We start from the raw sequence: 22,774 nt of genomic DNA, 5'->3' as shown, positions 1-22,774 counted from the left end.
GACTCGCGCCTGTGGCAATGCAAGGCTTAAGCACAGAAGGGGTGGAACTGGCAAAAAAGGCTTTGCAGAGGGCTGGGGACCCTGGACAGGGTGGAATTCGCACGTACTACAGGGTGCTGAGATAGCAGAGCTAAGAAGGAGACAGGGGAAGGGATGAGCTGGGTGGCCCAGGGGACAGTGAGGAGACCCTGAGTGCCTCACAGAGGGTGTCAGTCATTTACGGTTCCCAGGACCCATTCCAGGTCAGCAGGTATTGGACACCCACTGGGCGATGAACCAGGAGCCTTTGTCTGGGGAGGGGGGTGGTAGAGGGAGGCGTCCTTCTGGTTCAAGTTAAAGGTTCCAGACTGAAAACCCCTCCTCCAGAACATAAGCCCCATGAGGGTTGCTTCAGCTTCTCAGCACTGAGCACCCAGCTCAGCTAACCCCACGAGCAGTTAACTGACTAAAGGGGAAGATGCCCTTGGATACAGAGGGAGCTCCGCTGGGGCCTGTCAACTGATGCGCAGAGCATGAATGAGCTGAGAGTAAGAGCAGGGCCCGAAGGTCAACGTGATCAGGTTAGGAGCCAGAGGGGTTCCTTAGTTATTGGGGGCACAGGTGTTGGGCAGGGGGATCGCTATCTACACCACAAGCCACTGAGGAAGGCGACCGACCATTCTGGTTTGCCTGGAACCATGGGACTTCCCAGGATGCGGGGCTTTCAGTGCAAAAACCAAAAAAGTTGGTGGTGTACCAGGCCAGGTGGGTCACCCAAAGTGCAGGTCGGCCCTCACCAGCATCCCGGAGGGTACAAGATCACCAAAGACACCGGCCACGCTGGCAAGGTGCTCGGACAGGGTGGGCGTGGCACAGCTATGAGCGGAGCTGGGTGGGATGGTGGAGCCCACCTCCCGGAGCAGGGAAATTGAGGTTCAGTGACCCCCACAGGATGGCTCCACTGCGGTGAAGTGTGCACGGCCGGTTCCCTCTTCCATGCATACTGGGGAGATGCGAAACAGGTGCTGTCTGCGCAGCACAGCTGTGGGCGCTGCCAACTACCTCTGAGCCAGCGGATGCCAGGGGAGGCAGCGGAGGTCCTGCCTCCTGTGAGGTCAGTGGGCCCATCTGTCCCGCTGCTACTCTGACATCCAGGCCTGGGGTGAGCAGGCGGCCACGACCTGGGACGCGGGAGACAGGATGGGGGTGGGGCCGCCGCCGGCTGCCTCTCTGCTGCCCTCCCATAACATCCCCATTACAGCCGCCCCTGGGGGCCCCCGAGGGCCCTGTGCTGTGTGAGGCAGATGGCTCCTCTCCAGCATGCCCAGCAGTCCTGGGAGCAAGAAGGGGGGATGGAACGAGAAGAACCAAAGAGGATTTCGGGAAATACTTAAGTGGAAGGAACGTCATGTTCACCGATGAATTTTGAGCTGTAGTTCTACCTGCATCACCTGGGAGGCTTGTTAATACCCAGGTTGCTGGGCCCACCCCCCTGTTTCTGATTCTGCAGGTCGGGTGGGGTAAGGATTTTCATCTCCAACAAGTTCTTGGGTGCGGCTGATGTTGCTGGTCTTGGCCCTGCATCTGGAGAGCAGCTGGCCCACCCCAGGGGATTATGGGGGAGTTGGTGGGAAGCAAAGACACCAGGGCACTGACTGGCTGGGACGACCCTCGTAAGTAAAGGTGGAAGGTGCTGGAAGCCTTGACCCTCCTCCAGCTTCAGAGATGGCCAGAATCCGTTGGGAGTGGAGGTAACTTGTTTAAAATGCAGATTCCTGGACTTCCCAGGCCCATCCTGGATATTTCTGCTGTTCGGATCTAGCCCGGGGTCTGGAAACTTAAAAACCACAACAAGTTCCCGCGTCATTCTGACACAGGAAATTCAGGGGCTGCGTGGAGAAGCAGGGCAGCCTCGGCAGAGCACAGTGAAAACACAAACACCTCAGGCTTTACGAGCTGTGACGGATCTTAGAAACATCTGCAGCCTCGTGGCCCGTACAGGACCAGCTGCCTCTAGCCACGTGTGGCTTCTCCCCATCAAATAAGAACTGAGATTCAGTTCTACACTCATACTAGTTCACTGCAAGTGCAGGGGTTACCACACTGGCAGGCACAGGCTAGAACATTCCCCATTTGCAGAAGTTCTGACAGACATCCCTGACCGGAGAGATCACACTGTGTCTGCCTCAGTTTCCCCTTCTATAAAAAGGGGTTCCTCCCGGGTCTTTCCTAGGTGCAAAAAAAAGACTCTACCCCAGTAGAAAATTCTACCCCACACTCAAAGAGCCCCCCTTGTGCCTGCTGGCGGGAAGAGGCAGCCCAGCTTAGCTGCATCCACTTCTGCCCCAGGCCAACAGGAAGGAGTCCCCAGCCCTGTAGAAGGAATGTCAAGGACGCAAGTGTCACTCCTGCTTGGCAGGTGGTGCAGCCAGAAGGGCCTCAAAGGGGTAGAGGAAGGTGTGGGCTAGTGCTGTGGAATCCAGGGCAAGTCCCAAGGCACCGGCATGGGAGGTTTAAGGGGATGATCCCAGGGCGGTCTGGCAAAAGGGCAGTGATCACCGAGGGAGGCACCTCTGGGGTCAGCAACGACCATCAGCCTTGGTCAGTCTGGAGCCCACAGGCAGCAGGGACTATTCAGGGCATGCAGATGGTGATGGCCTCAGGCTGCAAAGTCAAAGGCTAGACTGGGCCTCCTTTTTCTGAAAGGAGAATGGAGAGACTCCCATGAGCATCAGCACAGGTGCAGGACAGATGGTGTTGGAAGGGTAGGGTCTGCCAAATACTGCATGGTTCTGTTTCTGTGGGGTACCTGGAGCAGGTGAATGCAGGGACAGTGGAATGGGGTCACCAGACCCGGGCTGGGAGTGGGGGTGGGGACTGGCTGTCTAGTGGGTACAGTCTCAGTCTTGGATGATGAGGATGTTCTGGAAATGGAGAGTGAGGGTAGTTGCATATGCTGCAGATGCATGTAAGACACCACTGAAAGGTATCAATGGTTAAAATAGGAACGTTCATGTTTGGTCTATTTCACTGCCAAAGAAAAGGGCAAAGTCCTGAGCTCTACCCTGGACCTGTGGAGTCGATCTCGGAGATGGGCCCCAACATCTGCATTTGAGCCTAGTGACCCCAGGACTCAGCTCTGTGCTGGTCCCTTAGGCAGCAGAGGGCCAAAGACAGAGCCCCCTGCCCCGTCACCCAGGTCCTCAGCCTCCCGCGGCGGGAAGGAGCTGAGAAAGTCCTGCAGGATATGAAGCCCCCAAGGGTCCCCACGCGCTGTGGACAGGGTGACAGCTGCCAAGAGGAAACAAACAAGCTGCTCACCCCAACACGCCTGTCACCAGCACGACATCTGGGCCAACATCCCGTGGGGCGGGGGAGGCAGCCAGGAAGAGCAGCCCCACCCATGGGGTTGGCATCAGGTCTAAAGAATCTGGGGAACTGAAGAAGAGAGTGTGGTCTCCTGAGTCCCCTCAGCACCAGCCCAGGGCGGGGCAAAGACAAAGCTGCCTTGGGGGACCCCTCACTGCCGGACAGGCCTGTGGGGCACATGTGCCTTTTCGAATAAACTCCAAGAACGTGTGCCCAGAGGGTCGAGGCGAGGGCAGGATTGGATTTGAAAGAGAAAAATGAGATTTAACTAGAATGTCCGTGGATCTGCTATCCAGCCGGAGGGTGGGAAAAGAGGCTACTGAGGATGATTCCAGGACGCAGCGAGTGTGCCAACCAGAGCGTATGTGGTCCCTCGTCTCTCCCTCTATAATGAACCCAATCCAGAAAGGCACGCAGCAGAGGTCTCAAAGTCTGGTCCACGGATGCCCTGTATCAAGGATCTCGCGAGGTACCTGATAAAAACCCAGAGGCGCCTGACACCTGGCTTCCAGCACGCACCCCGGGCCACTGTTACCCCCCAAATGTGAGACTCCCTTTGAGGCTCAGCAGGATTTAAGGGAATGATGCAAAGGGAAGGCACACATGCGCCTTTGAGAGTTTTTACACTGACCCTGGAAGCGACCCCATCATACATATTGAACATCATGGTCCCTTTGTCACTCTGGGCCTCAGTTTCCTTACTTTGTAAAGGGAGTGAACAGACCCCATCCTTAGGGCTAAGGCTCCCCCTCTGGGCTCTGCACTTGAGGTTCCAAAGGGCCAGAGTCTGGCCTCCAGTCACAGTCAGCTGGCCCCTTTGGGTGCTGGCTGGGGCTGAGGGGTGGAGCTGAGCCTCCAGGAGCAGAGGGAGCCTTCAAGGCCCCTGGGCCCCGGCTCCCAGCTACCCCTGGCTGATTGGAAGCCAGTGTGCCAAAGATGCCAGGGGGAAAACTCCCAGGCTCCCAGCACTGCAGCCTCTGCTCTGTGCCCTGGTGGCCCCGGGGGAATTTCTCAGCTGAAGAAAATCACAGGCAAGAAGCAATGGTCCTGGGGCAGGCAGCGTGGTGGCCTGGCCAGCCCCTTACCCCCCCCTGGATAACTATCTCCCCTGCAAGATGGGGCGGGGGTGCCAGCTGCCTTACAGGGGCGGGGAGATCCACAGAAGAGGTAACAAAGCTCTTGGCTCCCAGGCAGCCCTCAGCCAACGATTCCTCTGTTAACAGGACCTCACTGCAACTGAATTATATAACCACGACTCGCAGATACATAGATGCCCGGGGTGCACAGGGCTTCAAAGTTAGGAGGGCGCTGGCGAGGCTGGCTGTGAGGTGAGGGAATAAGGTACAGGAACTAGCAGCTGTTGTTTTCACGTCTCTCCAAGCCCCCAGGGAGAGCTTTCCGAAGCTTCTGTACAATTAAAAGGTGCTGAACACGTTCAATGCCTATGATAAAGTTACAGCCCAAACTAGTTGGGAGCCCGGGCCAGCCTCCAAATCCCAGCAGCAACAAAGCAACAAAAGACTGTCAGCACCTGCAGCTTGGCCACCAGGTGGGTGTTGCCCAAGAGGTCCCCAAAGCCAAGCACCGAGGTCCAGGGTGCACAGAGAGGGTCGCCACCCCTGAACCTATCAGCTCCCCTTCTTCTAAGCCCAGAACAGCATCACCCAGTTCAGGAGCTGGGGCACCACTGCCAACCACCTACCGTTCACAAGTTTCTGGCTGTGAATTTCTCCCAAAGTGGGGGCGGCTGCAGGGCTTGTTGGACTCATGTCGCTGGGGAAGGGCATCGAGACACTGTCACCATCAGCGTCTTCTAACTGGCCCCTCTTGAAGGCGTCCAAACAGCAGACCAGCGAAAGTCTCAAGTCCCCACCTTCATGGTGGCTGCCACAGGGGGCACAGAAGGGGTGGTCCTTGGCAACAGGTGGCGACCCCGACTTCTCCCCTCTCCGACAAGCACTCATTGGACACGCTCAACGTGAAATGCATGTAAGGCGAGTACATTCATAAAAAATAGCTACACACACACCTGGTAACCACAGCTTGCGTCCTCTCTGGAGTATTATGACCTGTGACTCAGCAACCGCGGCATCCCCACGGCGCTGCCTGGGACAAGCTGGGCGCTATGTGGGGCGTGCTATCTGCTGGGGCTAAACCCTCAGCCTGTGCCAGGTGCCCCATCTTCCACTTTCATCAACTGGCCATGCCAGGGAGGGGAAGGCTGATCCAGGGTCTCGCATCTACTCTCTTCCTTGAGCACATGCGCTCGTTGCTCTTGAGATGCTTTTTCCAATTGCGTTTCTGGGGTCCTGGCCAATCATCCAGATAACTCAACTGGTATATTACAGAGAACATAAAGAGTGCATAATGATCCTTACAGAAATCTCCTGATGACCCCGGAGGCCAGCTAAGCAGCTAGGGGTCCTTCAGAATCAATCACCTGTCTCCTCAAATCCCAATATATCAAACTTCAAAAAAAAAAAATTTAAATTTACACACACATTCATTCAAGTTCTTTGGACTCTGGATAAACAGACACCCACCCACCTGACCATACAGATCGTGGCCCGACAACTCCAAGATGGGTAACATGCTCCCATTTTATAGATGTGTAAACTGAGGCTCGGACACTGGGTAACTTCCCTGGGGACACATGGCTAGTAAGAACTAGAGCTGACACATTCAAACAGGGCATGTCTGATTCCAGGGCCGGGGCTCTGTACCCACAATGGGGGAGCTGCCCATCCTGGAGAAGGGCAGCTCAGTCACACAGGTGGAGGTGCTGGGCCCCCGGACACCTCCCAACGAAACTAATCTGCATTTACTTCAAGGCTAGTGACTTCACTCTGGATTGTCCAGGGCAGCCAAGTCCTCCAAGGTCCCTGTCCCACAAGGAAGCTCACACTAAATCTTCAGAGGCCTTGCAGGTAGCTCTCTAAGGGCATTAGTTCCTACTTGGAGATTTACTGTCCCCCCCCACCCCTACCCCTCCAGGCAGAAATCACTTCCAGAAGGGACACCTCAAAGCCAGGCTACTACTGAAATGGCTAAAGGCACAAAGATAAGCACATGCTTGAATTGCTTGAAACAAGGGATGTCAAAGAGAGGACAAATCTCCTTTCTTGGAAAGATAAAAATGTCAACAAAACACAAACCTGAAACTGAATGTAGGTCTCCTTTGTCGGCATCTGTGCAAGGTCTTCCCACCCTGCTTTGGAGCCCACAGTCTGGGATTGGATGCCAGCTGTGTGATCTTGGGGAAGTTACTAAACTTCTCTGAGCACCAGCCTCACCATCTGTGCATGGGATTAACAACTGCACATTCTCTCATTCCACCCCCTCCCCGGGTACTGGAGGACTGACGAGATTAGGCATGGCCTTTGGTCAGTACCATGGCTGGCTCCGGTGCTGCGCTGGGAGTCAGGACAGGACAGAAAGATGCCCAAGAGCCCTGGTCCCCTTCTTCAGGGACATGATGTGGGGGAGCAGAGCAGGAGAAGGGAGGCCTGCACATGATTAAAGGGAAGGCAGAGGGCATGAACAGCTCCAGGAGACTTTGGCAACTGGGGGTCAGAGGAAAACTTAGGGGGCTGTGGTGCCTGCCCATGGAGGCAGGTAGGGTTCAGATATGGACAGAGAAGCTGTCCAGTCTACAAAGACACTCATTTACCAGCTACTCTAAACAAAATGACTTGGTTCCTTTAGCTGATGGGAGAACCACCCTCTTGCCTCAAGGACTTACACCCATATGCCTTGCTTCATCCACGAGGGTATTCTCGCTGACCCTCCCCCCACTCATACCAAATAGCACCTGCCTGCCCCACTAACCCCTCACCTGGCTTCATCCTTCTGCAAAGCATTCACCATCCCCTGACACATCCTGTGCAGATTTGCCTACTGGAAATCTCCTCCCACCAAACAGAAGCTCCATGGAAACCAGGGCCGCGGTTGTCTGGTTTGCTGCCATGTCCCTGGCAGCTACAACAGTGCCTGGCAGGAGCAGAGATTCAAGAAATGCAATGGAACGCATGGACAGCCCAGAATAGCACCATTCACGCTCTCAGCCCAAGAACCCTCAGCGCTACCTGGTTCACTCTGGGATGATGCCCCCCCCCCCCATGAGACAGGGTGTTTCCATGGTACCAATAAGGAAACTGAGTTAGAGTACCTCAAGGTCAAATAGATTGGAGGTAGACCGAAAACCATTCCATTGCTACGCCTTCTGCTCTTGACCCAGCCCTGGGTTCCCCTCCCCTGGACATGGCTACACCCTGGAGGCCTGGGCTGCCCCCGGCCCAGGGCCGGTCACCCTGCTGATCCAAGGACGCCCGGCACGAGCAACACCAGGGTGTCCAGGTCTCGATTCCACCACACCTCTGAGCGCCAACCCCAGACCCCCATCATCTACCAGGGCAACTCTTTCAGCTTCCCTGACTGAGTGTCACGTTCAGCAGGGGACCAAGGTGCTAGGATTCTGGGACAAGTCATCTCACCACCCTACTAAAATGTTATTTCAGCAGTAATTTCAGAGTGTGGTTCTAAGTCCAAAAAATTCCTATTTCCTCCCAGAAGACCAGCCCTCCCAACAGCCAGAGACCATGAACGGCGTCCTGGGAAAGTTCTCACAAACAGCATTCGGTGGTTCTAGGAGCCACATACCAGAGGAGGGACACGGGGAGGTGGGGTCAAGAGCAGGCAAAACTTTCTGGCTTAGCTGCCAGCTGGATCCTGCCTCACGCAGGCGATGCCTCGGGCAAAGGAGAACTCTGTCAAAGGGACACACCTCCAGGGCAACCAGAATACCCTCCCCCGCCAAACTCACAGGCATTTCTTGGCTACACCAGGTCATTGGGATATTGTTGTTATGAACACACAAATGCAGCCCATATAGACACAAAGTAAACAACTCTATCTCCACCCAGCCATCTCCCACACATGTTTACTACATAATAACAACTTCCACACACAAGTCAGCCTTGGCTCACTTAGGTATGTTACAGACAAAACAAATGTCATCTTGACACAGTTCAGGTGGGGAGAGATGAGCAGATAGCACAATGGGGAGCCCAGTCAATGGCCACTGACCCCGCCCCTAGAGGGAAACGAACACTCATTAACCATCCCCTGCAAAGAGGTCAAGTGCTTTGCAGGCATCAGCTACTGAGTGTCCAAATAGCCACTGACCCTCACTATCTTCCCTCTGCAGACAGACTGAGTGCAGGCAAGCAAGCCAGGGCCTCGGTGCTCCCATTTGCTTGTTCTAGGCGCCTATGCTGTTCCCTGCTTTACAATATAGGTGCAAAGTTATAGGGAGGAGGTGGATCTGGTGGCAGCTGGCTGAGCCCCCAGGCCAAGGATCCAGGAGCTCCAGCTCCTTCTGGAGCTCAGTGTCCTTCTAGCCCCTTGGTGACCCAAGGCCTCCGGCTACTCCAGGGGTCCCCCAGCAGTTCAGCTAACAAGAGCTGGGGGCCTGGCCAGTCCAGCTTCCATGGCTGGAACTACAACCCCCAGAATTCCGTCTCCTAGGGAGACCGACACAGGCAGACTGGAATTAAGGGGGCTTTCTGCTGAGTTTTTCTCACAGGGAAGACATAATTGTTAGGTAAATAAGCCTGGTATTTCTGGTTGGTAGGCTGGCTGCCTGGGTGCAGCATTCTGGTGAATTCCAGCACCATGAAGGGCTCAGGGCAGAGAACCTGGAGCAAATCAATTAACCTCTGGCCCTTTTGTCCCCATCTTCAAGGAGATAACAATGCCTCCTTGCTAGTGATAAGATTTAAGTAGACACTGCACGTAAGTTACTGGAACACGGCTAAGTGTTCAAGGTATAATAAACCTGGTACTGGGCCCTCCTCGCCAGTTTCCTGGAAAAAGTACTTAAACTTCAACCCGATGACAGATCCTTTCTTCTGACCCCAGAGTCAAGGGGAAGTAGGGGTTCCTGGGGACCCCAAGCCCCGCTCCCACCCCCCACCCCCGACCTAACCGGGCTGCTGGGGAGGCTGGCCACTGAGACTAGAACAAAATGCAAAGGGCGCACCCACTGGGAACAGGTTAACCCTAAAACGTTGCCTCTGTTTGGGGCGAATGAGCCCACAATGCGGGATTAAACCCGGCACCGTGTCTGGCCGCCCCAAGTCCTCCCGCTGCGCCAGAAGTTCAAGTGCACGAGCCGCGGCTCCCGCAGACGCCAGGCAGCGCCGTGCCCCGGGAGGGGCGGCGGGGAAGCCTCGCTCTGCGCGCCACTGGGCTCCGGGGGCTCAGGCGCGGCCGCAGGGGGCCGCCCCAACTCCGCGCGGGGCTGACCCCCGTCCCACGACGCCCCGAAAGGGCGCGGCGGGCCCGGCCGGGAGCTGGAGCTCCAGGCGCCGCGCGACTCACAGCGCGGGAGGCTCGGCCGGCCGCCCGGGGGCCGCCCTCGGGGGAGCGCCCGGGGCCAGAGACCCCTGCACCCCGCGTGGCCCCCCGCACCCCGCCCCGCACCCCGCTCCGCGCGCGGCGAGAACTTTGCCACCCGCGGCGCCGCGACCCCGGCGGGGAGCGCCCTGCGCGCCGGCCCCGAGGCCGCCCGGGCTGCGCCCCCCGCGCCCCGACCCCCCGCGCCCCCCGCGCGCCCCGCGCCCCCCGCGCCCCGCGCGCACCTACCCGGCTGGACGCGGTCGCCATCCGCTGGCGCCGAGGGGGCCCCGGCGCGGGGCCGCTCGCCCAGCCCCGCGGGGTCCGCTCCCGGCTCGCAGGCGGCCGGCCCCGGGGGGCGCGCCGGCCCCGGCCCCGGCCCCGGCCCCGGCCCGCAGGAGGGCGCCGGCTCGCCCCGCGCCGCGAGCTGCCGCCCGCGCTCCGCGCTGCCCGCGTCCGCCGCCCGCATGCCGGGCCCGCGCCCGCGCCGCTCACTGCGCCCCGCGCCGCCGCCGCATCGGGGCCGCCGGTGCCGCCGCCGCCCGCCGGCCGCCCGCGCGCCGGCCCCGGGCTCTCCTCGGCCGGACCCGCCGTCCGCGGCCGCCGCGCGAGGAACCCGCCGCCGCGGCGCTCACGTGGGCGCGGCCCCCGCCCGCGGCCCCGCCCCCCGCCTTCCGGGCTGGCGAGCGCCCGCCGCTCGCCCCGCCCCCGGCCCCGCCCCCGCCGCGGCCCCGCCCCCGCCGCGGCCCCGCCCCGGGACAGGCCCCGCCCCCGCCCCCGCCGCAGCCCCGCCCCGGACCAGGCCCCGCCCCCGGCCCCGCCCCCGCCCGTCGCGCCCAGACCGGCCCGCGGCCTGCTTTGTGCGCTGGGCTCCCGCCATCCGCGCGTCCCCAACACGGTCACTCCTGCAGAAACGGCGGGTGAGGAACATGACCAGTGCCCAGGAAGGCGCAGGACTGAACCCCGGTCCCCGAAAGTCCCGAGCGAGCGCGTCTAAGGGTCGTTGCCTGGCACCCCAGTTTGCACACATCTCTAGTCTTCCGACACCCTCATGCCAACCCTGCTGAAGAGCCGAGGTCCAGTCACGGGCCAGGGGAGGGCAGATAGGGGTGGGAGCCCTGGGCTTAGCTTTACTCACCTGTCCTGGCTGACTGCTCGTTATTTGAGTGGCTGTAACAGCTCCCGCGCTGGCCTGGCCGGCAGGAAGAAAATTGAGATGGTGCACACCCAGGAAGAGGCTGTGATCTAGGGGGGCCCTTGTGCCTGCACCTCACTTCCTGGACCCTCATTTTCCCCAGCTACAGAAAAGGGCATCCGTCATTCCCACCTTCCTTCAGCAGTGTTGCTTGTGGACTGAAAAACTCCCCTCTTGGAGAGCCAGGACAGGTGAGGTGGTTCTCACCGAGGTGAGGACCTGGGCCACGGAGGTGGGGAAGGGGCCAGGTGCTAGTCCACCGAGCCTTTTAGGAGGTGCTGCCTTCACGGGTCTGCAAATGTCAACCCACCAGCTGGGGCGGGTGCTAGGCTGGCTGGCAGAGCTCACTGCAAAGTGAGTTTGCAGCTCTGCACCCCCTTTGATCTGGGGATTACGATTCTCTTTAGAAGGACTAATTATCTCCTGGAAGTCCCAGGAGGCAGGTCCAGTTTCCCCCTCTTGTACACGTGGGGAACTGAGGTTATACAGCCAGGTGCGGTATCACACGTTCTTGCTGGCATCCCCAGCTTCCCTTTCTGGATAGCTTGCACCCCGGCCTTCCCAGACCTGGCCCTGTCACTTACAGCTCCCACTGGTCCAGGCCTGACCTCTGGGAATTTCTAGGTCATTGGCATCTAGGTCACGGTCATCTGGCTCTCCCACCAGTTGTGGGAACCAACTCACTCCTCCTCCATCCCCCATCAAGTCTCTAAAACTTTCCTGTCTGTGACGGAGCGTCATCTCTCAGCAACCACTGTGGCCTGGCCCTCATCCATCATGGCCTCCTGGCTTCTGCCCTCCCCTACATCTCCCTCACCTTCCAGTGACTAGGAACTGGACTGGCTGTGTCAGTCCACAGGGCTGCCTCGGACCCCATACCTGAGCCTGACCGGAATGTGACTGCCTAGGGGAGGGCTGGCTGGTGACACTAAATGTTAGTGGTGTCCCCAACTGGGGAAGAAAACTATCCACAGGGTTAAAGGGGCATGGAAACTGGAGGCGTTCCTAGTGACAAGAGACACTGGGAATCCCTGTATTTCTCTGCCTTTGCTAGGGTGACAAGGAGAACAGAGCAAAAGAAAGATTGCTGAGAGCTGGCCTGTGAGGAGAAGCTGGGAATCCCCTTGCTGGATCCCAGATCTGGTCCAGGAATCTCATTTCAGAGCTCTCCAAGGACCCAGCCAGGGACAAGACGAGTGGCCTGGGCTGTGTGCGAACTGCCACCATCAGTTGACATTGCATTGCATCCTTTTTTTTTTTTTTAAAGATTTATTTATTTATTTATTTATTTATTTATACGAGAACCAGCGTACAGACCAGATGTGCGGGAGGGTAAGAGGAGTCACCAGAGACAGAGCGGGGAACAGAACAGGCAGACTGACGAAATACACTGCTGAGGGGAGCAGCGGGCGGCAGGAGAGGTCTGCCACGCCATGTGGGCCCCTCACCGGCCGGCCGGGATCGAACCCACGCTGCAGAGGCTGCGGACAGCTTCACAGCGCTGCGCTCAACCGCCTGCGCCACCAGGGGAGGCCCGACATTGCATCCTTTGACTTATTCACCCTTTGCATGTTAGGCACGCAGGGAGACTCTTGCTTCCACAAAGAAACATGCTCTCTCCCATAGTTCTTGAGGTACATGAAACTCTTGGCAACCTTCTATTTTCCCACTTAAAGATGCTCACTTTCCTCCTCAATCCATGACAGCAGCACAAACACGAATAGGGAGCACTCGCTACTTGGATTCAGTGCCGGGGGCCTTTAGGGAGCGGTGGGGACAGTGGCAGAGGAGAGGCTGCCTTGCCTGGTAGATGGGGCAGAAAGAACATTGTCATGCGGGAATGTGGCTCTAATGTAGTTGGAGCTTCTATTTTTTTTTTTTTTTAGAGCCACTAGGAATATGGATTTTTATGTGAAATCTAATTTTGAAATGTTGACAACTCCTTAAAACTGAAGGAGAAGAAGAGAGAGGAGAGGGAAAGGAAGAAGAGAAAAACGGACTACGAAATAAACATGTAAAAATATCTAGAAGTTTCTGTTTAGTCCACTGGCACCAGTGCTCATTTCATTGGTCGCCTCTGCAGCTCTTCAGAAGTCTGCATGGGCTTTCTATGGGCGTTTCAATAATCCAAGTCATTCTCAAGCCCACAGCCCTGGGGAATTTCCACCGCTCTCTTACTCAGCTAAGTTTGGCCTGACTGACTCTGTGTGTGTGTGTGTGTGTGTGTGTGTGTGTGTTTTCCCCACACTCAGAACTAGGATTCCCAAGCTAGTTGGGCCCACCTTCACAGATTTCTGGGGGTTCTCAGACAGCCCATGTCTCCCCTTTCCAGGACCCCGCCCCATCTCCCTGCTTATATCTCTGCCAGCAGGTAAGCCTCTGGTAGCAATGGCAGCCTAGAGTTTTCCAGAAAAGCATCTGCCTTGGGTGGGAGATGTGTTTTTGATTGAAAAGTCCTGGGCCCAGGAAAGGTTTCTGCTTCGTTCTGCAACAGGCATCTAGGAGAGGAGGTGAAAACCTGTGTCACAGGGTAACTTCATCAAGGGTAACACCAGGTGGGTTTTGGAGACTCCAAGTCAGGGCCAGTTCCTTAGCATGCATCCTTGTATCTGCCCAGAGCTCAAAGTTCAGCAGGACACCCGCCCCTGTTAACGCTCTGCTGTTGTAGACTTGAGAGTCTTAATTGTGTTTGAACTAGGGGCCTCACATGTTCATTTTGTATCAGGACCTGCAAATTATGTGGTTGGTCGTACTTACAGAAGATCTTCCCAGCATCCCTGGGGGAAGCTGGGAATTGATGTTGGAGACAGCTGGGCCTGGGATCTGGCTCACTCTGTCCTTCTCCAGGGTACGCTGGTGGTGGCCTCTGCAGGGCAGCAGGATTTGGGGGTGGGGAACGGCAGCCAGAACTGTCCCCAGACCTCCAGACAGCTCATTAAAGACAGAGGCAAAGTGGGAATAGGGTGAGGGGATGGGCGGTCAGGCCAGAGGGCAGGGAAGCTGCTCTGGTTCTGAACTCTGAGGCCAGACAGTGTCCCCATGACCCTGACCCCAGGTTGACAGGGCGCCACCAAAGAAAACACAAAGGAGGCCAGAGACAGGGAGCCGAGGGGTCAGTCCCCACTCACAGTGTCCCCTCATTCCCAGGGGAGCTTCCTTTAGATCAGAGGACAGAACTGCCTAGATATATTTGATTGAAGGAACAAAACCCAGAAAGCTCATGTTAGAAGACCCCCACTTTATTTGACATCTGTTTGAAGCTGAATAGCTGAGTCCCCAGGAATTTTTCAGGTATTTTATTTCTTGGCTGTCTTTAATGTTTGTAGAAGAGGTTTCATTGAGCTCCCCAACCAGTACTCACTGGAGCTCCAAATACCTGGAGCTGAGATAAGCCAGCACCTCTAGTTGCCAGGAAAAGGCACAGTTTTATCCAGAACAGCCTTGCAAACTCAGGCCAGCTGCTCCTGAGAGTCTGAGAACTTTGCAGTGATACAGGTCCCCCCAACTCACATGAGATCATGGGGGTAGGGGTAGCCAGGGGGGCTTTCTGCCTGTGCATCTGGGCACCCTCACAGCAAAAGCAAAGAAAGGGCTGGCTCAGCAGAGGTGTGAAGGGTTTTTCCAGCTCTGCCCACTACGCTTGAGTTGGCCTCTATTCTCCTTCCTGTGGCTGTGTTTTGTGTGTGTTGCTGGTGGTGATAGCAATGTCAGTTACCTATTGCTGCGTAACAAATCACCCCAGAACTAAGAGGCTTGAAACAACCAGCTCTTATTTTCTCTCAGTTTCTGTGGGTCAGGAATTCAGGCGGAGCTCAGGTGGGGCGCCTCTGCTCAGCCCCTCTCAAGTGCCTCAGTCAACGTAAGACTCAGCCTGGGCAGGATCAACTCCTGAGGTCACTCTGCTGACTTCTGGCCTGAGTCAGCTCCTCGTGGGGTGGGGTGCTGTGCTCCGACCTCAGTTCCTCATTGGCTATTGGCCCAAGGCTGCTCTCAAGTTTTGCCATAGAGCTACAGAGCTACACAAAACAGCAGCTTGCTTCCCCCAGAGGACTCTGGGAAGAGCAAGAGAACACGACACAGGAAGAAGCCACTGTCTCCTGGTAACCTAATCTCAGAAATGGCATCCTTTGTCTTTTCCCCATTCTGTGCATTAAAACAAGTCACTGGGGCCCACCCATTCTGGATAGGTGGGGGAGGGAACCAGGAAGATGTGAACAGCAGGAAGTGGTGTCCCAGACGTCTGCCCACCCAAAAGGCTGAGGACACAGAGAGACTCAAGTCCTGCCTCTGACCTTCATAAGTGTGTGATTAGAGTAGTTTTGGCTAATCAGTTTCCTCGTCTGTAAGATGGACATGATCGTGGCCACTGCCTGACGGGGGTTTCAGTGACAAGAGGCCTCTGTGGATCCTTGAAGGGCACCTGGCACAGGTAAACTCTCAAAAAATGCACTTGAGGGACACTGCTAGAGGAGGCTGAGTGACAGGCCCAGAAAAGCTGTACCTGGTATCCCCATGGAGACTGAGGTCTTCCATCTATTCTTGGGAGCTCTGAAGTGACTTTGGCCTGGGGTGGGGATGGTGCTGATCTCCCCTCGACTGTCCCAGTAGGACTCGGGACACAGGTGCAGTAGGGAAGATTAGGCTGGGATTTTTCTTCCAGACTTAGACTTTTTCCCTTGGGGGACAGAGGATTTTGCCCCGGATCCATCCTGCCATCTGTCCTGGTGAGCCCTTCCTGGCTGGAGACTTTTATGGGCCTGTCACACGCTTACCCCTACACTTTGACATCTTCCTGGGGCCCCAAACGATCCTGATCCCCGCTGGGGTCTTCCAAAGGACCTGGCCTGGAGGCAGAAGCTTAGCAGAGTCCTCGGGCAGAGCCACGCATTAAAGCATTTTCACAGTGCAGCTGGCCTCTGTGCTCCACCAGTCCAATTGTCTGGGGTCCCAAGTTAGATTCTCAGCTGCAACAAAAGAATAAAGTCCTTCCTTATCCTTCAGGTCAAGCAAGAAGGTTTCTGCAGGAAGTTAAAATGTTGCAGCTTACTCAGAATAAAACAATAATGTCAAAAATACAGGGTTTATAAGAATAACACTGGCAAACATTTACGTAGCTTCTGTTCTAAAAACTGCACATCTCCATTTAATCATTTAAGAACCCTAAGAGTACCTTGGATCACCCCCACTTTACACAGACAGAAACAGACACAGAGTAGTCAAGTTACTCACCCAAAGACACACAGCCAATGGGTGATGTGGGCAGGAGTCATGTTCGCACACATAATCGGGCTACGCAGTCCGTGCGTTAACCATGGTGCTACCATGGCAACCGGTGTCATTGACTGAGCCCCACAGATTGTCCTTTCTAGCTCAATCAACCCCCTGAACCACCTTATCCCCAAGTCCCAGACGAGAAAACGGAGGTTTAGAGAGACAAAGGGACTTTTCCAAAGGTTGGTGAATGCAGGGTTGGGAGCCTAGCCCTCAGCAGTGAGGGGAGACCTTTAGGGAAATGCATCCCACTTCAGGGAGACAGGGAATGCCTGCCTGTGGGCTGGGGTGGAGAAGTCAAGCCCCCCTTGTTAGCTCCTGAAGGTGGGACTGAGGAAAGCACTGGACAGGAAGAGGCTTCTGCTGCCCCCGGTGGCCACTCGCGGTACTTCCCATATCCCAACTGGGGGCCCTTCACCCCTGGATTGGCCACATCTGGGAACCAGACCTCTAGCCCAGCAGACCCTGTATCTCTGCTGCCTTCCTCCATGTGATGCAAGAGACACAGAGGGTCCTGGATCCGTGAGTGCCCGTGATGAGCAGTTACTGTTTACTAAGCACTTCTGCCTCTGTGCTAGTGCTTCTTACTAAAACAATTTAATTTACCATGGCAGAGATGGAATCACTGCTGTCAAAGATCATTAGTAATAATGAATTTTGCACATATTAGCTTATGTTAATCCCCACAACTCTAAGTATTACCACTATCCTCATTTTATCGACGAGGAGACCAAGGTACAGAGAGGTTAAGCAGGTGGCTCAAAGTCACACAGCCTCAGGGCCAGTTCTATACCATGACATGCAGACAGTGGATCCAGATTCAGATGCAGGCAGTTCTGGCTCCAGAGCCTGATCTCTTACCTACTATCCCATTATTGTTTATAATCATCATCATCATTTGGATTTCACAGTTGAAGAAACCGAGGCTTACAGAGGGGATAGGATTTAGCTAAGACTACATAGTTGCTAAGTTTAGTCCTTCCACCAAGTCTGTCTTCATTTATTCATTCATCGACTCAACAAATACTGACTGTGCACTAGCCACATGCCAGCACTGTGCTGGGCTCTGGAGAGACACCCCGGGGCCGCCCAGCCCGCTCCGGGACCTGCAGGGTGCCAGCATGCTTCCAAGAGGGCCCGAGGCAGGCCGCCGAGAACACTGGAAATTCTGCCCAAGAGAAACTCTATTGCCAGCTCTGCTCTGCCAGCTGTGCTCCTTCACCCTCGTCCTCGAGCCAGGGAGCACCAGGACTTTAGCTCATCCCCTCCCATCTCTGATGCTCCTCCGTCCCCTAGGCCCACCAGGGACATGAAAATATACCTCATCGGCCCGGGAGAGGCCACGAGAGGGCCTGCGGCACCAACTCTGCTCTCTCGCTCCCCCAGCTGCCCTTTCTTATTAGTAAAGTTGGCAAGTCCCCGTCCTCATGGCTCCGCTCCCACTCCTGTGAAATGGAACAAGAATCCTTGCCCCCCCCCGCCCCCCAAGACTGTTCTGTGAGGAGCAGAGGTAGGAGAGCCGTGCAGCTGCAGAGTCCGACAGACAGACAGATAGCTGGACTTCGACACCTGTTCAGTGAAGGAGCCATTTGTTATTTCATTTGGGCCCATGTCCCCGATACTGTGGGGCTGGACAACAGGAGCCCCAGTGAGCAAGAAGCTCTCAGTCCACTTGGGTGTTAGGATGACAGAAGAGAGTTGGTGGCAGATCTATGACTGATGATGACATAGGACCTTGATTGTAACTCTCTGTGCCATGCATACCTTATCCCTGGGGCTGTGATGAGATTCTGCCACCTGCTTCCCTAAGGGAACAAAATGATCCCAAAGACCAGGCTAGTGAACCACTTGAGATTCTTGCCAAGTGAGCCCTGAGGCCAAGATGCTGACCCGTCCTGTCCCTTTAAGGCTTAAAGTGCCCATCTCTTCCAGAGCGCCTCCGCTCTCACTGTGGCTACAAGCAAGTCGAAGCCACGCTAAGAATCCTGTCCAGAAGTCTGAGCCTTTCGTGTACAGACCGCTGAGCTACTTGCAAATAGTAATTAGGCGTCTCAACAATGAGGTGGTTTAGTTATTCAAAGACAAAGCTGACTTTAACTTCTGGAAAAAAATAACCAACAGAGGTCCAGAGAGGTTCAGACGCTTGCCCAGCGGCACACAGTAAACCGTATCCTCCAGCCATGGATCGTCAAGTGTGGCCCCTGCACCAGCTGCACCAGCATTATCCTTGAGCATTTATGAAAAACGGAAATGCTCAGCCCCACCCTTGACCTCAGTGGTGTGCAGGCCAACGGTTATGGGCTTCGACTGCCCCTCCAGGGGACCCTGATGCTGACAGAGTTGAGGCCACTGAGCACCTAGAGGAAGGGCTGCTGGGCCCTGCCGCCCTTCCGAGTGGGGAGGAGAGAGGCAGTGGAGCACAGCAAGGTCACTTTCTCTGTGGCCGTGGCGTCATAGTTACATAACTGCCCCTCCCCCGCCCTGATGGCTTTCTGCGCCCAGAGTCCAAACTCCAGGGCCCTCCTTTGTCAGGAGGCCACCTGCCTGGGCTCCAGAAGGCCTGTCTGCACATGCCTGAGGCTGCTGCTTTCCCATAATTACGGGCTTTACCTGCCTGCCCGCCCACCAGAACTCGGGCCCCACAGCCAGAGCGTACTGGCTCCTCCATCTCCTAAGGCAGAATGAGCATGGCCCCCTATCACCACCCCGCAAGCAGACCAGGGGGGCCATGGCTGCACGGGCCCCCAGCAAAGCTGGAACCGGACCTGACTGTGCCCAGCTGCCCCAGTATGGGCCAGGCCCAGGAAGAAGGCAGAGCATCCGCACTGGGCCATCAGGAATTAACCTTAGGCCCTGGAGTCCGGTTTTCTCAGGGCAGAAATCTGCAATGGTCCTGAGTCCCAAGGGAACTAATTAGATTTGCTCTAAATTCTTCTTTTCCCAGAATTGTCCTTTAAATATCTTTGGAACTGATTTCAGGAGGCAGAAACGTAGGAAGCAATGGCATCTCCCCCTCGAAGTTTCTCATTAAAACAAACAAGCAAAAATGTGTTTTGCTAAATGTGAAAGAAGCTGCATTCCTTTTATTTTGAAAGACCTGACCTTTGAAGGGGGAATGTTACTCCCCAAGGGGGGTGGAGAGGGAGGGCAGTGGAAGGCTACTCAGGGATTCCTGGGGTGAAGCTCCACAGACTGCTGGGTGGGCCTAATCCCACCGCCCTGGTAAATTCAAGGCAGGGGTGGGGTCCAAACTTGATGCGTTCTCTGGGGCAGGCTCCAGCCAGCACACACGGGAACCTGTGGGTTGATGGAAAGATGGGGACTTGAGCTCTGGGCTTCCAGTTGCTAAACGTTACATGCTCCTTCATTTCGCTAAGAAAACTGTCCCAGTGATGGTTATTAATAACAGTTCCTGGCCTCCCTGGTGGCGCAGGGGTTAAAGACACAGCGCTATAAAGCTATCGCCTGCCACTGCAGCATGAGTTCCATCCCCGGCCAGGGAGCTACCCACATGGCGCAGCAGACCTCTCCTGTCTCACCCACTGCTCCCCTCAGCAGTGTATCTCAGTCGATCCACCTATTCTGTTCCCCACTCTGTCTCTGGTGAATCCTCTCACCACCTCCCCACCACCCCTTGGCCTATACCCCAGTTCTTGTGTGCATAAATAAATAAATCTTTTATAAAAATAAAACAATACCTACCATTCACTGTGACCTGCGGTACAGGCCCCTATGGGCATCCTGTCACCGAACCCCTCCTCGGCCTGGTAGGGGGAGTGCTGTTATTATACCCTTTTTAAAGCAGGGTAAACTGAGGGTTCGAGAAGAGAAATGAGGTGACAAATTGGTGGCCCTAGAGCCAAAAATGGCTTGTTAATGTGTTTTCTTTTCCTAGTATTCCACCTAAAAATATTTAAAAACTGGTTGCCAACATTTTAAAAGTTAGGATCATTTACAGCGAAAATTAAAATCAGACATTTAGCCTTATTTTGGGACAATCAGGAAGACTGGGAATAGAGGGCCCCCCATTCCATCCCACATGGGAACAGGGTGTTCCCCATTCTGGCTCCCGCCCCCGTGTAAGTGACCGGCCTGGGCTCCAGTCATGGGGTTTCAGCCACTAGTCTAGGCCTCAGCTAATAAGAAGCAAAGTCATCTCTTCATGCAGATCCATCCATCCCTCCTCCTGTCTGTCTCCTACATCTCCCCAGTGCTCATGCCCAGGAGAGCTCCATGTGGTGGACCAGAGGAGCATTGGTCCGCGAGTCAGGAGATGCAGGTATTTTTTTTCTCTTGGCTTGGTGACCTTGGTGGACCCCTTTCCCTCCCTCAGTTTCCCCATCCTTATCATTAGGAGGTTGGATAAAAAGATCTTCCAGACCCTCTTCACTCCCATCAGCCTAACAAGGCCCCTTGAAGTCAGAGTCCACTGGAAAAGTGAGGGGCTGCAGACAGGCCAGGTGTAGGCTGGCTCACCTGAGCATCCCTGTGGCCGTGAGCACCCCCCAGCAGGGAGCAGTCTCTCATTCAGCTTTGCATCAGCACCAGCAAGGGCAATGGGTGACCCTTGCCAAGGACAAGAGGGCGGGCACCATCCAGAGTGGTGTCTGGTTGGCATGGCCTCATGGCAAGGGAAAGAGTCCATCAGGGCTGACCCAGATCTTGCTGCTCTGAATACAGGATGCCTGAGCTGAGAGGTGGAGTCAGCTTGCCTCTGCCCAGGTCAGTCTGGGCAGGAATGCCCACCAGGGACAGGGCAAGCCAGCTACTCTTTCAAGTTCCAGGAGCAGAGAGCATGCATTCTACTTCCTTTCTCTTTCTTCAGCTGGCGCATATTCCATGGAGGAAGAAACTAAAGCCCAGAGAGGGGGAGTAATTGCCTGAGGTCACACAGCAAATCAACACCAGGCTGAGCTCAGGCTTCTTGACCCCATTCCTGGGGTCTTTCCCAGAGCCTTTCTGCTTAGGGGATTTAGAACCTTCCAACTTCTTGGAATTGGGTCTCAGGAAGGGGTTAAAGTTGGACCTTGTGGGCATTTGTGTGGTGCAGAGGTGAAATGTAGGCTTGTGCAGGGTGCCTAAGAGAAAGAGTGTGGACCTGCAGCTCAGGGCGGCTGCACCTTCTAGGATGGACGCTTCGTCTCCGGGAAAGGTTGCAAAACTGGTGTCTGACAGCCCACACTTGGCTCACACTCAGATTCTGTTTCTCTCAATGTTTTTCAAAAATTCATATTAGTTGCCAACATTAAGAGCCAGGGGATTTCACATAAAAGCCAGGATTTCTGGCTTCTCTCTGAAACTCTCAAGATCTGGCAAAAAATAACTCCCCCCCCCCGCCAGCAACAAAAGGCAGGACCCTCTCACCAGCCCAGCCTTGTCCGCGGCCCCTTCTGCATCTAGTTTTGGGCTTTTGAACCCTGCTGTTTAGACTCCCCAGACTGAGTCACCCATGTCTCATCCTGGCTATCAATGGTTCTCAATCTGGGGGCAATTTTGATCCCCAGGGACATTTGGAGACATTTTTGCTTGGCATAAGTTGGTAGAGGGGTTGCCCTGTGCTATAGCGCACAGGGCAGTCCCCGCAAGGAAGGAGGATCTGGCCCCAAATGTCAGCAGTGCTGAGGTTGAGAAGCCCTGGGCTAAATCAAGAAACACCAGAGCCCCAGGCCCGGAGCATGATCCAGAAGTTGGGGCAAGATATGCAAAGACACCCTGGCCAGAGCAGACCTAGCAGCGCTGAGCACCAAGTCCTTTTCTGTAATTGCCAAGGACCCGGATCTCTGACTTGAGGTTCTGCAGGATGAACAGGTATCGTGAGAATCACTCGTGATTCAAGACCAGAAAAATGTTAGAATGGGCGGAGTAGCCGACAGGAGACCCACAGGCCACAGAAATCCCAGAGCTGATTTGGTGGCCAGGGACTAACTAGCTCGATTGATGCCAGGACCAGGCATTCCCTCACCACGCATGTATTAGGCACCAGATGCATACTGAGCATCACCTTAAACAAAGTGGGAGAAAGCAATGATGAGCAGAACAAGCTTTAGGTGTTTGGGAGGTGGCCAGGTGAGGATGGGGTACCACTCCAGCCAAGGCTATTTGCAGACGCTCCAGTGTTGGGGTATAATTTGGCCCTGGCTTCGAAAGGTACACTTAGGATAGGCAGAAAGAAGGGAGGGTGGCCTTCTAGGCAGGGAAAACAACCCAGGCAAAGGTGTGGCAGCAATAACAGACCCACAAACAAAGGACATGATGTTGAAGAAGGAGATTGTGGGCAGAATGTTGGGGTCTCAAGTCAAACCAAGGGGGGTGAGAGAGCAGAGTGGGGTGGGGGATCCTGGTACAGACAGTGGAATTTGGATAACCACGTGACACTGGAGAAGAACTCAAATGCTCAACCTCACTTCTCTCATCTAGTCAATGGGCATAATAAAAAGTAACAGCATCGTGTGCACAGATTTATGCTGCATCTGGGCGCCGAACTCCAGGTGATTATATAATCCCCAGGGTGACTCTACACACACTGTTATCTCCATCTTAGAGAAGTGGAGACTTTGAGATGTG

General features: G+C 55.4%; 1 protein-coding gene across 2 annotated transcripts in view; it reads right to left on the bottom strand.

Moving 5' to 3' along the window:
- The window catches only part of KAZN (kazrin, periplakin interacting protein), a gene marked incomplete at both ends in the record, with an annotated part of 349,293 nt that overhangs the window by 104,974 nt on the left and 221,545 nt on the right, over positions 1-22,774 (bottom strand). The window contains one exon of one of the 2 annotated variants that reach the window (XM_084242126.1): positions 9,994-10,213. The exons of the other annotated variant lie outside the window; for it this stretch is intronic. Coding sequence (XP_084098252.1) covers positions 9,994-10,213 — 220 coding nt within the window. Of the gene's footprint in view, positions 1-9,993; positions 10,214-22,774 lie in introns of those variants that run through there. 2 annotated transcript variants of the gene reach the window in all.

This window comes from Talpa europaea (assembly GCF_964194135.1).
Source record: "Talpa europaea genome assembly, chromosome: 9".
NCBI lineage: Eukaryota > Metazoa > Chordata > Mammalia > Eulipotyphla > Talpidae > Talpa > Talpa europaea.
Note: the sequence above shows the minus strand (reverse complement) of the source record. Positions and strands in the feature narration are given on the sequence as shown.